General features: G+C 23.0%; 2 protein-coding genes across 4 annotated transcripts in view; one reads left to right on the plus strand and one right to left on the minus strand.

The window, feature by feature from the left end:
• LOC112600424 (DNA ligase 3) overlaps positions 1–16,885 on the plus strand; it is a 35,955-nt gene that overhangs the window by 757 nt on the left and 18,313 nt on the right. For all 3 annotated transcript variants that reach the window (XM_025347633.1, XM_025347631.1, XM_025347632.1), the window contains exons 2-3: positions 16,185–16,488; positions 16,580–16,801. In XM_025347633.1, coding sequence (XP_025203418.1) covers positions 16,194–16,488; positions 16,580–16,801 — 517 coding nt within the window. In that variant the 5' untranslated portion in view covers positions 16,185–16,193. The remainder of the gene's footprint in view (positions 1–16,184; positions 16,489–16,579; positions 16,802–16,885) is intronic.
• LOC112600392 lies at positions 248–11,656 on the minus strand. The gene is made up of 5 exons (XM_025347586.1): positions 11,359–11,656; positions 1,519–1,667; positions 1,228–1,432; positions 497–601; positions 248–300 (listed from the first exon to the last, which is right to left on the minus strand). Exons 2-5 carry the CDS (start codon positions 1,654–1,656, stop codon positions 248–250), a joined length of 501 nt encoding a protein of 166 aa, XP_025203371.1. The 5' UTR covers positions 1,657–1,667; positions 11,359–11,656.

The raw sequence follows: 16,885 nt of genomic DNA on the forward strand, positions 1-16,885 counted from the left end.
GAAAGTAAGAATAGATTATTTATAGGTAAATGTACCTATACCTATTATTTTTAAGTAATATTTTCTTTCTTTTTGTTCTCAATTTGTCCCATGGTTAGTGTCAACACATTTTGATATATTTTATATTAAGTAATAAATAAACAAATACCTATATATATTATTTCAAGTATATTGATTAAAAATGATTAAAATTTAAAATTTAAATATAATTTTCTAATAAAAACTATTTAAACTTTATTAGATATTTTTAATTTTGTGCATCAATGACATTGATTACATCTAAATATCTAAATGACATAACTAATACATTAAATGTTTACTATGTTTTATTATTTATATATAAATAAGAATAATAATGATATAATTAATGACTTATGATTAATTAATTTTCACAGTATCAAACTACGTATTATTATTATTATTATTCTATTGAAATAATATAGGTATTTACTAAGAATTTATTTTTCCAATAAAATCAAAAATTAATAATTAAAACCTTGTGGATTATAATATCTTTTTGTTACGTAACGGATGAAATTGTCATAGTCGTCTATAGATTTTTTTTTGTTGCAAATCTTAAAATAACATAAATTTGATTTATCTGTAAAAGTGAATTATACATTATAATATAACACAATAAATTAATAATATATTCATAAATATATTTTATACAGGCGTGTCATTTAAGTTTTTAGTCGTTGATGTCACTATATTTGCATGCCATTTTTAAATCACTACCATGCATATAGATATAGATTATAATACTATGTATATCTTGTATATAAAATAAAAACTAGGAATGCAATTTTTTACTTTCTTATTATTTTTGACGTTTAATTAGAAATTATGAAAAATGTTTGTGATTTATTAAATTTAATTCAATAATAAGGACTTTTCATTAATTTCTTATGGTTGTAATTTGTTCAATTTTTTTTTATTATTTGATCTTTATAGTATATTGTTGTTCTACGTTCTGTCTTAGTAGTTAGTTAATTGTTGAACCATGTTAAAAATGTATTGAAAAAAATTCAAAATTTAAAATATGATTCAATGAAAAATGAAAAATATATAGTGGTGTTGTTTTATTTTTGGTATGCCAAAAAAAGTGTTTTACAAAAACAAAAATAGGTATAAATGCATACCCTGCTTATTCAAATGATGCGCCTGATACTATATATATATATATATATAGTATATTGAAGATTTATAACTTACAGTTTTTCTTACCACTTTTCTTTTTAAAATGTTCAATACTTCTCATATTTTTAAGGTTTTCAAATATTGATTGCTGTAAATCCTCATTTTTTAATTCATTTTCTGTGAATTTGTCAAAATATTTGCCATTTAATGATGTCAACGGCAATGGTTGATATAAATCTTTTATTTTCTCTATTTTATCATTATCTTTAATGGCATGTTGGTTATTTATATCCTATTTATGTAATAATGATTCAATAAATAAATAAAAAGTAGCAGATATAATTATTGGTTTATTTTAATTTTATTACTTAATGTTACCTCTAAAAACTGTTTGAATAACAAAATCATATTTTCATTTGATGATTTTGAGTCATCACCAAGCTCCAATCCAGCTGAACAAATTACAGTAGTTATCAATATTTGTAAGACCATTATTTTCCACCAATTTGTTGCCATATTTTTATCGTCTGTAAATATATTATTGTTATAACTTATAAGTATTATTAATTTATCATTCTTGATTATATATACATTGATATAATTATAGTTTTATGTGTAAAAATGTACATCATGTTTTCAAATTAATTAAAACAATAATTTATATTGAATATTGTTATAATGTATGCTTAAATTACCTATTGCAAAAAATAATACAATTTTGAGATGGCTATGTGACAATTAAAATAAAAAATAATTAAAATTTATTTTAGTCTTATGTGTTTATATTATTTAAATCAAATTAAATTAATTGATTAAAAAGGAATAATCAAAATATGTATAATTCTATATCTTTATAATAGTTTTAAGAATAGAAATTGACTGTACAGTATAACCATATTTTTTCCAATAAATGTAATAATTGTTGAGTGATCAATATTTTTGGCAGTTATAGTTACTAATCTATTATTTGGAAATATTATAAATGTTAAGTGCTAAAAACAAAAGAAAAAAATCAATAAATTTATTACTTAATCAATTGATAAAGTTTCTCTCTATCTATATATGAATTTTTTTATTTGTTCTTTTAAATATTAATTATTTTGTTATTGATAAGTTGTTGTTAACATTTGTATACTATTATTTGATTGATTTAATAGTACTTGGTAGTATGAATTTACAATTAATTTAATAAAAGCCATTAAAAGTAAAGGGTATTATTTCATTTTCATAAAGTACTAATAAATACAGTAAGTCCTTGTTTAACGTCGCCTCATTTAGCGTTGTTTTGTTATTGCGTTGTAGAAGTTTAAGTCCTCATGTTTTGTTTAACACTGCAATGGTTTTAGTATAACGTCATTTGTAATACATGTGTTCATCAAATTATTGTTATATTTATATAAATTTCATATAAAAGTTTGTAATTTAATATAGCCGACCTTTTTCAGATAATACATAATGTTATCGTTTTTTTTTTTTTGATAGTCAGTTGTTCAACGACACTTTTTTTGGTCTTATATGCTATCTGTACAAATATGAATTATTTTAGTGTTGCATAGTATTTGTTAATCAATAAATTAATATGGCAATAAAACATCCAGGTTCGCCTTTAGTCGAAAATATTGAAAAAAATCGGAAAACTATTACTCTTCCTACAAAAATTGACATTAAACGTTTTGAATCCGGTGAGCGAGCGGTGGAAATTGCTAATCATTATTATCTTACGCCAACTACCATCTGAACTACTAAAAGCAATGCTGAAAAAATTAAGGCAAGTATCCAAAATACATCAGTTACTAGTTCAAATAAAATCAATCGAACTCGTAATCTTTTAATGGAGAATATGGAAAAAATGTTATGTTTGTGGATTGAGGACCAAAATCAACATCGAGTATCAGTGAGTTTAAGTATAATTCAGTTCAAAGCTAAATTGCTATTTAGTAAATTAAAAGAAGAAATTGGTGAAGAGTCTAATAATATTGAATTCAATGCTAGTAGAGGTTGGTTTGAGCGTTTCAAAAACTGTTTTAATTTTCATAATATAAAAGTAACTGGTGAAGCTGCAAATGCTGATCAATCTGTGGCAAATGCTTTTATTCCCAAATTAAAAAAAATTATTGAAGAAGGTGGATACTGGATACACACCGAAACAAATATTTAATGTTGACGAAATGGGACTTTTTTGGAAACATATGCCTTTTATAACTTACATTGCCCAAAAAGCAAAAATAGCTCCAGGATTCAAAGCAGCTAAAAGTCGAATAATAGTGTTGTTAGGCGGGAATGCTTTTGGTGATTTTAAATTAAAACCATTACTAATTCACACAGCTGAAAATCCACAAGCTTTTAAAAATGTATTTATTTATTGGCAGGAACCCATTATAATAAAATGTATTTAAAAAGTGTTTCAATTAACGTTGTGTTTTCCAGGAACCTAATCTCGACGTTAAACGAGGACTTACTGTATATATATATATATATAATAGTAATAGATAGTAATATGTTTATGTTGTTTTAAGATGTTTTTATAGTTAATGACAAAGTTACATAAAATAGATTGCAAAAACTTTATCTTTAATCTTGTTCTCATTACTGTAGTTTTCCAGTTTATGTCTTTTTTATAGCTTTAATATGCTTTCAAATCATATTAACGTAAATGTATTTATTTACTAAAAAATAATCATGAATAATTATTCCAAATATTTACAATTTTTTTAATATTTATAAGTTAATTATAATATTTACAATTTATTAACATTTATGTGGCTTTGCATTGTTCTTAGCATAATATTAATCACGGAGAATAGTTCATTTGTTTTTTTTTGTCATTTATTAACTACTTTTTTTTTTCTTACAATAGTTTTAATCTTATTCACTCAAGTACATGGGTGTAGGGGGTCACTCCTTCCTCTATGCTTTAAAGTCTTTAAACTTTAAACTAAATTCTATTTCTCATACCAAACTTATAAGTTTTTTTATGAAATCAAAAAAGCAAAAAAAAAGTTAATAACTGCCCCCCCCCCCTGAATAAAACCCTACCGTACTTTTATTTTTTTCAATTATGAATATAATCAAATGGTAGAAACATACTGAAATTATATTAAGTTAATAGCTTTATGTATTTAATGTTTTTAAACATTAGATATAATTTATATTTTAAATTTGTGCTTGAATGAGTTGGTAGAAGGATAGTAAAATGTTGTCTCCTAATTTTTTTAAATAAGTTATTTAACATTTAAGTTTTTACGATTAAGAATGTTTGCCTCATTTTTCTATTCAAGATAATAATTTCTGATTAAAGCATGGGAGAAAATTTTGATTTATAGTTATATACATTTTAAGATAAATTTGATCACTATTATCTTCTGATGTAGATAACTGTAATTTTAATTATTATTTTAATAATAAAAAAAGTAATATTTTATATGATAATAATGGATCAAATTGATAAAATGTTTAACATTACAAAAATAGATTGAAATAACGCAGTTGTTTTATCAGTTTTTTCTTTATACATAAATAAATTTACTATTTTTTTTATGCAAATAATGTAAAGTATATTTATTTATATTTTTTAATTTGAAAATTTTTGGGATTTTGAAAATATTGTGTTGTTTATGTTTCATATTTTTGTTATAAAATTTGAAATGTTTATTTTTATTTTTCTTAAGAATTACATTATTTTTGAAAATAAAAACTTATCTTTCCTAAGGATCTGAATCTAATTACTGAATATTTAATTTAGCAAAAGCCTAACAGATGTTTTATTTCATAAATAAAACACTTCCATCTTAAATGTATTTGTTAATAATTATACTTTAACAATTAATTCTAACATAACTTGAATTATCTATGTAGTGAAGTTGGTAAAATACTCAATAACAAAAACAATAAGTTTGAAAATATTATCAGATATTTTTAGTAGATTAGAGATTCTATATATTATCTATATAAAATATTTTTCCAGCAATGTAATTATTTGAAAGTTTTTTTTATTTAAACTACTTAGAGGAAATATCGTTACAATGCTAGTATATAAGTGTTGCATGTTCTATTGTTCTGTTTGCTTCTGTTTTGGTTAATATTTTATGATATAAAACTGTTCTTTTATTTATATTATTTATTATTGTAAAATAAATTCTATATACCAATTTATTAAAAATACAAAAAAAAGTGGAAGTACAATACAATTTTAATTATGTTAAGCAATTGAGTTTAAGCACGTTGTATGGTTATTTAATTTTTCATCCTGCTAAATTTTTTTATATTCTACTCCTGCTGTCTATAGAAAAATTAAAAAAGGATATTAATTTGGAATTTATTGTTATTTTATTATGTAAAAACGGAAATTGTTAAAAATTAAATCTTAAATTTCTCCATTAACTATTTATTATTGTAAACGCTTTTTTTAAATTTTTTTTTTTATTTAGTTTATAAAAACTGTAGGTTTTTTACAAGAATATGAATATAAATAACAAGTTTCGTCTGACATACATAAGTAGGTAGATTAACTAGGTTTGTATACAATGAAAAGTTATTAAATAATTTAGTAATTTTTAACTTTATTAAGTTATATTTGGTTATGTATTGTACATAAATTCAGTATTATCTTAATATTTGATGTATTAAAAATATAATTTTCTTAATTATTTAACTTGAGAAATGTCTACTGTGTTTTTGATTTATTTACTGTCTTTATTTTCGCAAAATTTGTAGTTTTTAAGGACTTAAAAAAAAAATTAATTTTTAGGAATATTTGTTACAATGTGTGTGGTTTTTTTGTATGACGTCATATTTTTAGGAACAGTAAAAATCTTTAATTTTAAGGATCGTTTCCACTAATAAATTTGATCTAGTTGGATTTTGAAAATCAGTGGCCTGGAAAAATAAAAAATAAATTGCTTACTATAAAACGGGAATTTACGCAAAATGTTTAGTAAATAATGGTTTTATTTATTTTATTTCAATTCAAAAACTTTTAGTTGTACGAACATAAAAACTTCAGTTTTTAATATAATGTTTATATATCCATATTATTATTTTCTATTCACAATTAAATTTTTTAATATCTAAGAAGACGAATAATTACAATATTTACTTTGTTTTTGTACGCTGAGCGTTGGTATTGATTTATTATAAGTTAATAATAACTATATAGAATATAATGTTATAATTGTAATTTAAAATAAAATTTGTTTATTTTGGACTTAGAAATTGACTTAACCTCTAAAATTAATTGAAAATACGGGAAAAATAATTTGTAGTCAATAAAAGAGTTATTTTATAATAATAATAATAATAAAAGAAAATGAAATGCATATTATGTAAAGAATAGTAAAAGTTCTGAAGTTTTTTGATTTTTTTTATCTATTTTATACCATGTTTTTTATATCACGTATAATATAAGTATATAGAATGTTTCATAAAGTGCGCAATTATTGAACATGAAATAAATCAGCCAAAATCATAAATATATTTAAACTTTTTATTTTATTATACTTAAAACACATTTCGATTTAATGTTTAAAAATTATATCCACTATATTATGCCCACCTCTACTATCTGCAGGTCGACTCATATTCATACTATCTTGCACTACCGCGCAATGTTTGGTCGTTAAGATTTACTCGTTTTCGACCTTAATTTTTTTTTTGTGTTTCAACTGAACCAATTTGTTCAAGTTTTCGTACTAATTTGAAAATTGTTAATGCAGTAGGAGCTTATACACGTACAAAAGTTGTGCTAAGTTTACGAACAATCACGGCTGAGCACTCGTCGTTCTTGTAATAGGTTTTTAGTATGAATATACGCTAATGGTTACTGAATCGCTCCATGACAATTAAGTTCAATAAAAACGAATTATCTTTCAATCGGAGTGATAGTAGATGACAAAAATAATTAAAATATGGTTGACAACCTTCAAACAAAAAAATCCCATGCATTTTAAAAATTACGTACTTTATGAAACACCTTTTATTTTAATACAATTGGTTTTTGAATAAAATTTATTGAATTGTTACCAATGTTACGCTAGTCAATCAATTTGTCCAAAGGTATAACATTACTTATTCTCAAAATTAGATACACGAAAATGTTAGAACAGAAGTGGAAAAAAACAAATTATTCGAGAAGCGATGAATAATCACTTAGCGTCATGCTGTTCGAAATCCGAATGTAACGTGGTCCCAATTCTGTGTTGGCGCCAAATAACCAATTATTTTTTTACCGGATTCCATATAAAATGTAAAGTACCTTTATTGGTACATGTTTTCCATTTAAAAAAATTGCAATTGCAGATTGACATTTACAGTTCGAAACAAGGACTTGGCCTTGTCTTATACTTTCTATTTTCCGCATGAGTAGCGTGTGATTTTTATTTAAAAAGTATTAGCTGATAAAAAAAACAATTTGTTATTTGAAATTGAAATTTCTTATTTGTTTTGTTATAATACATTTTTATGATTCAAATGTTTTTAGCTAATGGTAATATGTATATTACTGTTAAGTAAATATAAGATAATGTATTGTCGCATAACTTATATTAAATATATTTAATTCTTAAGATCAGAGAAATTATGGAATCATGTTTATTAATAACAAATGTTGTTACTAAGAATTTGAGTTCGTCAAAATCTCGATAATTATAAATTATTCTATAATTTTTGACTACATATTTATCTTCTATAAAAAAATATTTTATTATTAAAAATTTTAAAATGTTATACGAAGTTCTTAGATTTTATTCTTATTATCAAAATATTTTTGACTCATTTAAACTATAAAGCTTATAATGAGGAATTTTCGATTTTTTTGTTCTATAAATGTTAGTAAAAAGTGTATACAACAAAATTCTACATGAAAGATTCTTATATTTGTATAAAATTTTTAAAAAAAATAGGCATAATTAATTTTTTTATATGCATTTAAACTTAAAATTCTTACAAAATTTGCCAAAATCACAAAAATTTAAAAACTACAAGTATTTTATATTAAAAATTTTATAAAATTTTCAAGGTTAGGTTAAGTTAGGTATGTTAACAGAAAAGGTATGAAAATTTAATAATGTTTTTTATAAATATTTTATACTGAAACTAAAAATTTGTCAAATTACCGTTAGGTATACTTAAAGTAAAATTAATGACTTTAATAGCTATATCGAAAAAACATAATATCATGAAACATGATTTTTTAAATTATTTTAAAAGGTATTGGAGATTTGTTTCGTTGACTCCTCTAGGTCTCAACAAGATTAAATTTTCTACCTAAAACCTTCTTCAAAGTTAAAGATAAAAACCAATCTTGTGGTTCTGAAATGTATGATAACGAACTCAAATAATTATGTCATTGTGATACTAATAGCAGTTTTTCTCACTCTAATAGGAATTTAAAATTTTTTTTTGTAATTTAAATGTTATTTCTATATTATGTGGTACAATTTTATTTTATTGGGTATAAAATTCTTCAAACAGAACGTTATTTAAGTTTAAATTTGATTTTATTTAATATTAAACTTTTTAAAGTAATATAAAATAAATACACCATATTATAAACTCAAGTTACATGTCTTAGCTTTTAAATATTAAAAACCTCGTGAGAAAACTTATCAATATTAACCCAAATTCATAATTTTAGAATAATGAAAACATATTTTACTTGATTTCGTTTTTAAATGAAAAATGTATCAATACTTACTGTGTTAAGTCGTGTAAATTGTTAGAATGGTCTTTAGAAAAATATATTGATGGTCAGTACTGCGTATCTACCTTTTTTTTCTAATAACCTACATATCATCGCATGTTGTAGAGTGTACATTTCTAATAGTGTCTACTAACTATTTAATTTTAATTTGTATTGTTTATATTAGCTTAACTATCAGTTTTAAGAGTTTTATAGAAGTATGTAAATTTTCACTTTAAATATATTTATTAATAAAACCTAGTAAAAATGAAAAAAAATATTATTATTATTAAAAGTATTGATATTGAAATAATTTGAAAGTGTTTTATTTTAACCATTTGTGGTAGAAGGAGGGGACGAGTCCCTAGATACCATTAAACCTGCTACTCACTTATTATATTCAGTTGAACAACATTGTTCAATTATCCATTTAAAACAATCGTGTTTTTGTAAGTTATGAGATGAAATGATAATACATCTCGATATTTAACAACAGAATATAAAAATAATAACAATGATAAAGTATAACACATAATTTCTAATATCTGGGATTGTAAAATTTATATTGATTCGAATGAGGAATTAAATTGAAATATATTAAAGAATATCTATTAACTTATCAGTTAATTAGATTCACAAGTAGATTTGTCAGTCGTACAAAATTAACATTGGTGTTACATTTGAAAATATCTTAATTTAGAAATGGAATATAAAAAATTGTATTATATATTTATCGTTAATTTGAAATATTTATGTTTAATTTTTAAATTAATTTAATACTATAAATATCTTGAATTTTAATTTTAAAACTCTAAGTTATTCAATTAACTCTAATATAGGCATATTTAACTATTTAACTCATCGTACCATTAGTTCAATCAAAGAAAGTTTTTCCATTATAATATGCTATGTGTGATTATCGTATGTATACAACATAATAATTAAATGATTTTTTTAGATAAGTTTGGATTAATAATAGCAAAAGTGTTTACGAATTTGTGGCAGTAATATTAATATAATTACCTATTTCAAAGATGTAATTAATTATTATTATAATTATAGTTACATTATTAAACTACGTATTTATATACGTCCATAAATGTATTAAAAAAATATATTATATTTTTGAAATAAACTCAGTGAACTTTAACAAATACAGTATGTTGTAGTATGTACCATATCAAAATGTATGCAATATTTACCCATCACTTATTCGTATTATTATAGCAAACTTGCTTTGTATTTTTCGTATAGTCGTATAGTCGTATGCTTCTTTATAATTCAGGATTCGCGCTTGTGTAACATAATTTATTTTAAAAACTACTTGACCACCAATTCACAAAATTATAAGTATTCTGTTAAATGTTTTTTTTTCATAAGTTATCCAAATTGTATGATGTATAAATGTATAATATACACTGTGCATCATATAACATACGTATATATTTGAAATATTTAAATACTTGTAATATAACTATGATATTTTAAAACTAAAGTTTGATAATTTTTTTAAACAAATCATATAAACTATTAAAACAACATAATAATTTTGCTAAAAAAATTAAAATTAAAAATTATATTACCCTACTTTATTATATCAAATAATTGTATTCTTAACTTAACCTAAGACCTATTTAATTTAGCTCAAACAATTAATTATAGAAAATTTATATTTTGGTTTTCAAACTTTTGAGACGTGTATAAAAAAAACTATAGGTTAAGATTTTTAAAATATAAACATAAATATTATTAAAATTGAATTAAAATAATGCTAATCTTGCAGAATTAGTAATTCTTTAAATCATACGCAGAATATTAAATATATTGTAAAAAAATTTAACAATTTATTTTTAATATTTAAATTTATAATACATTGTTAAAAGTTTATATTTTATCTTTAGTTAGATAATTGATGACAATTTATATCTACTGATAAATTTAAGTCGCTTTTGCATCTCGTAAAATTTGTTTAAATTTTAAATTTAAACAATTTTAGGGAAAATTTTTGGACAATTTATCGATAAACTATTGTGTAAAGAGTTTATAATTTACTAAAAAAAGTAGTATTATATATACAGACAAAACGTATAAAATTCTTGGATAATTTTTTCTATCTTAATTGATAAGTACTAATAAAGTCCACATCAATTTTAAATTTTTTTAAAACTTTCTGTTTTAGTGATAACTTAAAATTGTATATATTTTATTTGACATTAAAAAATAATTGTTTTAAATATTACTTAACAGTACATGTTATTTGTTTACAATTTATGAATGTTTTTTTTTGTTTTTATATTATTTAATGAAAAATTGATAATCAATTAGGTAGGGATACTAGGTATGAAATAAGTAATATTAATATAATGTTAAAAAATGTGACGAACAAAATAATTTATTTTTAAAATTTAGACAGATGGGTAGGACTGTTACTTAAAAAAATGCATATCATACTGTATAGATCTTCATTCACATCTTAAAATTAAAATAAATGTATATAGTAATCAAGAATTGGGTTTATTAATTATGATGTATTATATATTTACCTTATTGTATATCTGTATGAATTGATTGATTTGGTTGCTCTTGTCACGGAATGTGTATTGTTGTAGTGATATATTCTATCGCTTTTATAATTTTTATAATGTATAGTATTCGAAAAAGGAGCAAAAGAAAAATGAGGAGAAAATGTAATTGCTAAAAACGCGTTTATATAACGTGATTTTAACAATTTGAAAAAATGTAATAATGATATTAAATTACAACCGTTGGTCGTGTATAATATATTATGATACTTTATTAAATTATTGTAAAATACGGAGAGGGTTGGACGGTCAAAGTCAAAATGTCCGCTGGAAATGCGGTTGTCGTAGCTTTTATAATAGCAGCCGCAGCCTATCGTACCGTTAAAAACGGTTGTTACGGCGAGGCGATGGCAGCGCCGACAAGCCCGAAAAGTCGTTTCTATTCCCGCTGGACGCCCCTCGATTCACGACCCTCATTCCAGCTATTACGGCTTACCTGTTGCCGACAACTATATTATAGTATTATCCGCGTCCCCCGGTGAATAAGTTTTCTATTAAAAGACGCGCGACGACGGTGTATAATATTAATTAATAAATATAGTTACAGACGCCAAACGGCCGTCGTTCTTATACGCGTTCCCCAGATAATTATGAGCTCATTGTAATCATTATTATATAATTTTGTGTACCTAGGTATATCGAGGTATTAATCGTCACACACGCAATACAATAATTTTATAATATATATGTTTACATTTAATATTACATTGTTATAAACGACTATACGAGTCATTGTAATGAATCACTTAAATATGCATTAAACGGTTTTAATATTTTGTAAAACTGAGTAGTAAAACGTTTTTCGTCACGATATCTTTAATTTCATTAAGTTTAAAAACGATAAACTAATTAATCAGTTAAAATTACTCATAAACATTGGCATATATAGTCGATCTTGTTTACTTTAGGCACTTTTCACAACGTCACAACAATTAAGATTTGAAATAATGAAACACGTAAGATGACCTACCATCGACTAATAAAAATATCCCGTGACTTATGTAAAAATCATGCAATGTAAGAATGGAATAAAATTACATGAGTGGTTTATAATTTAAATTATAAATGGATATAAATGAATATCGTCTGATATATATTTAAATCTTTTTTTTCAACCTATTTGAAGAAAAATTATATACTACTTTAAAAATGTATGTAAAATATGCGATGTGAATGTAATAAAATATATATATATATATATAAACACGTGAAAAAGAGTTATATATGCAAGAAATCACTAAAATATTATAGATTTCTGGTTGGTTTGTTAATAGTAAAAATACATTTCTATATCAATAAGCTATGTTTTGAATGAATATTAGAAAATATGCAAATTCTTATACATAATATATAAGTTCCTAGTCTTATATTAATGATGTACACTCTGTTTGTTGTTAACGCCACAGCGACGGTGTTCAATTATTATACAATATACATAATACGCGTAATACCGCGGTGTGTGAGCAGTGGTATTAGTGGTAGCTTGTTGGTTTGTTGTGATGTGTGGTTAGGTAGGGGTTGGTGGGCGCTCTTCGACGTAAGACTGAATGGCTGTGCTGCCGCATCAAAGAACCTAGTTTAAAGTTTTCGAGACCGTGTATTAGGTATACTATTATATACTTTACATTGTACTTAAATATAATATAAATATATATATTATATATGTTTATTAATACTCTGAAGATGTGTATATATCGACGCATTAGTGATTTTCTACATGTACCTATATATTACTTATTTAAATAAGAACCATTAGCACATTAAGATTAACAATTAACTTTATGTATTTGGGTATAACACAAAGATTGAAATGTATTATAAATAACTTCTGTTGAATTAAATATATATATTTATGTTTTAGATTTTGTTATTCTAAGTGCAATGGAATGTATTTCAGACTTTATAAAGTTTTTACTTTATGTTATATTCAATGTATTTACACAAAATTAGTATTCGACTAAATCAATTTAGTTTTTTTATTGTAATTTAAAAACACATAACTGTGCATATTTTAAATTTTCACCAAATTTTTTTGTCCGAACTTTTAATACGAGTACAAGATAACATTTTCAAAATATTTTGACTTATTTTGAGTTATTTATAACAATTTAAATTCATCAGATTTATACTTACACTTATTGTATATAGACATTATGAATAGACATGTTCAAATTGAGACAAAATTATATATTTTAACAATAATCAACGATCTTAATTATTTTTATAATTCAAAAACATTCGTAAGGGCTTAAAATTTTTACGTGTATTACTTTTACTATACGAAATAATAAACCTACCAGCGAGACTTAATTGTAAGACGAAAGTGGTTAATAGTAAATAATTATTAAAAAAGCAAATGGTATTTAATTATGATTACTATTTTTGATTTAAAAACGTATTTCATCTCTAAAATGTCAATATCATCTCCGATAAAATATAATAATTTCATTTTCAGAGTAAAATATGATGTTTTTAAATATTATTTCTCACACAAGTTTAAAATAGCAAGCTTTTATTTGCGATATATAGCGATTATAACATTTTTATAAAAGCAATAATGAACCGCACGTTCATAGTAAATTATTAAGTATTCGTGATAAATAAAAAAAAACCTCTATCAAATACAAATATAATACTTTTTTGAATTATGTAATTTTGTAATTTTACCTATGTGTATACACTGTATATATACATATAGCTTTATAGTGTTTTGTATGAATAATGTTATATAAAGGAGTTGTAACATAAATCATTCAATTTGCATGTTAGCCGGAAATATTGAATTGAAATTTCCCTAAAGATTTGTTTTTATAAGATTAATATAAACAAAAATATATACGTGATAAATAATAATAAATGTATCTATGCATACGTATTATAAAGAAATGTTTATTTATTAAATTCAATAAACGTAAAAAAACTTCCATGTTCAAAGTCAAGAACAAAAAAAAAAATAAATAAATATTATACAGAGAAATTTGTTAAATAAAATTATATGATTTTTTTTTTTTATTTTATTTATTATTTAATTGCATGTACATACAAATATCATATTTATATAAATTATTTATTTATTTTTATTTAAAAGAAAGTGAATTTTATTTGCTTATTATTTTTATAAATTATATTTTTTTTGTAAAAAGTTATAATTTTATTAAACTTAAAAAAACTTCATCAAAGATGTTTTTTAACTATCAAAAACTATTTTTTACAACAGAAAAAGCGTTTAAAATCTTCTCTTCTGTAAGTTTGGGTAGTTCTGCATAATATTCATTTTCGTTTTAGAACAATATTTAAAAATGAATAGATTTGTTATCGAATAATGTATTTGCAGTTGTTTAGAAATATTAGATTTGTTATTTATAGATAATTAATCTACTTATAATTAAAAATAATGTAAGCCATACTTCTTAAAAACATTTCATTAAACAGAAAATTTGATTAAATGGGTTCGTTATAAGAATTTTTACTGTAATATATAATAGAATACATTATATATAAAAAAAAAGGTTTTAGTTTTTAGTTGGAGCATTTTATTATTTATGCTAAAAAAAATATATTTTATATCATATTTACAATACCAGTTATAAGGTATAAACAATTATTTTGTGAAAACATTGTTTGTTGCGTAGTGTTATTATAAAATTTTTGATGATTAAATTAATGGATTAATAGTGAATGAAATAAAATAACAAAATAATGGTAATTTAAGTATAACGCATGCTGAGTGGTTAGGCTTGTGATTGTTTTGATTGGCCACTTAATATGTTATTATTTCCAATAAACTATTTTTGTCAAATTTTAAAATCGGTCTCGGGTGGTGTTGTTTTAATAATTATTTATTTGTTTAAGAACTAACAAGCATTTCGTACGAAATTACAATAATGATTAAATTTATAAATGCAATTTATGTACGTATTTATTTTAAATATTTTTCTTGAATAATTTTATACTACAGTACTATATTACAGTATTACTTTTATTTAACAACAATTAATTTGTTTATTGATAAGTATTCTAATAAACGTATGTTAAGTACAAAAAATTTAAATGTTCAGGAATATTTTAGCTGTTATTATGGTGATTTGTTATAGTTTTAAATTTTAATAATATATTATTGAATTAAGTACATTATTATAGACTCAAAAAATTGTATATATATTTAATATAAATACTTATACTGTTTCATTGACTTTTTTTTATAATATTTGAGACAATTTTGAAAAATTTCGAAAATATAATTGGTTGTTACATTTATGATAAACTACAGGAGAATTAAACGAAAAATTTCTTAGTTTAACTTTTCAATTGATCGATATGGTAAACAGAAAATGATTAAAATGAAGTTGCCTAATAGTTTTTGATAAAATTACAGAATATACTGAAAACTAGAGCAATTTTATTTACGACGAACACGTGTATTAAACGAAAACGGTATTTGTTTATTTCGTTGTATTGTTAAAAATGACTACGTGAAGACTTAATACTATTAAAAAACTGACGGGTTTTTTTTTTATATATATATATTTTTATATAATTATAATGTAAAGTGAGACAAGTGTCCGTCTCCGTATTGTGTCTGGATTTTTTTTTATCGGATTTTTATTTTCAAACCTAAACGATGAAATCCCTTTGGTGACTGCTTAGCTAATTTAATTTTGCTGAACGGTTCAGCCAATATTATATAGGTTATTTTTATTCCTCACATTAGTATCGTTATTTTCCTTTTACATTTTCATGCGCTCAAATTAAATTATTCTCATTCAATATAGTTATTTATTTTATAGTTTGACAATATGGAAGGACTTTCCGAGGACAAACTTTTTGTTGCCGAAAAATCTAAGAGTAACAGGGCAAAATGTAAAAAGTGTAAAGAAATTTTAAATCAAGGAACGTTAAGAATAGCCAAAGTTATGGCGAATCCATTTGGCGATGGAAAAATGATGGCTTGGCATCATCCACAGTGCTTAGTAGCTGTATTTTCTAAGCAGAGAGCATCGACGGCAAAAATTACTTGTGTGGACGATATCGGTGGATGGGATGGATTATCCATGGAACATCAAAACGAAATATTTACGACGTTCCCCGATAGTAAGAAATGAAAATAATTAATTTTAAACGTATAATTTGTATCAGCAACTACGAATAGAAATGTGAGTATAAGTATTTTTTTATATTTTAGTTCCTAAGGAGAAACTTAAAACACACGATGACGAAGAGCCTGGTAAAAAAGACACACCCAATAAAAAGAAACCAAAAACAAAACCTGTGCTGTCGCTGCCACAAACCCAAGATTATTATTTTAAGGACTTTCGAAAACTGTGTTTGAGTCTCTCTCAGGAAAACAGTCATCTTCAAAAAACGTCAATTTTTAAAGAATTTATCCACAATATTTTATCTAAAGGTATATTCTATAAATTATTATGTATGTATGTACGTTATTTGTTATGATGTATATTTAAATAATTTAATTATTCAAAATTAATTT

Source organism: Melanaphis sacchari, unplaced genomic scaffold (genome assembly GCF_002803265.2).
Source record: "Melanaphis sacchari strain LSU unplaced genomic scaffold, SCAv2.0 Contig64_pilon_pilon, whole genome shotgun sequence".
Lineage (NCBI taxonomy): Eukaryota > Metazoa > Arthropoda > Insecta > Hemiptera > Aphididae > Melanaphis > Melanaphis sacchari.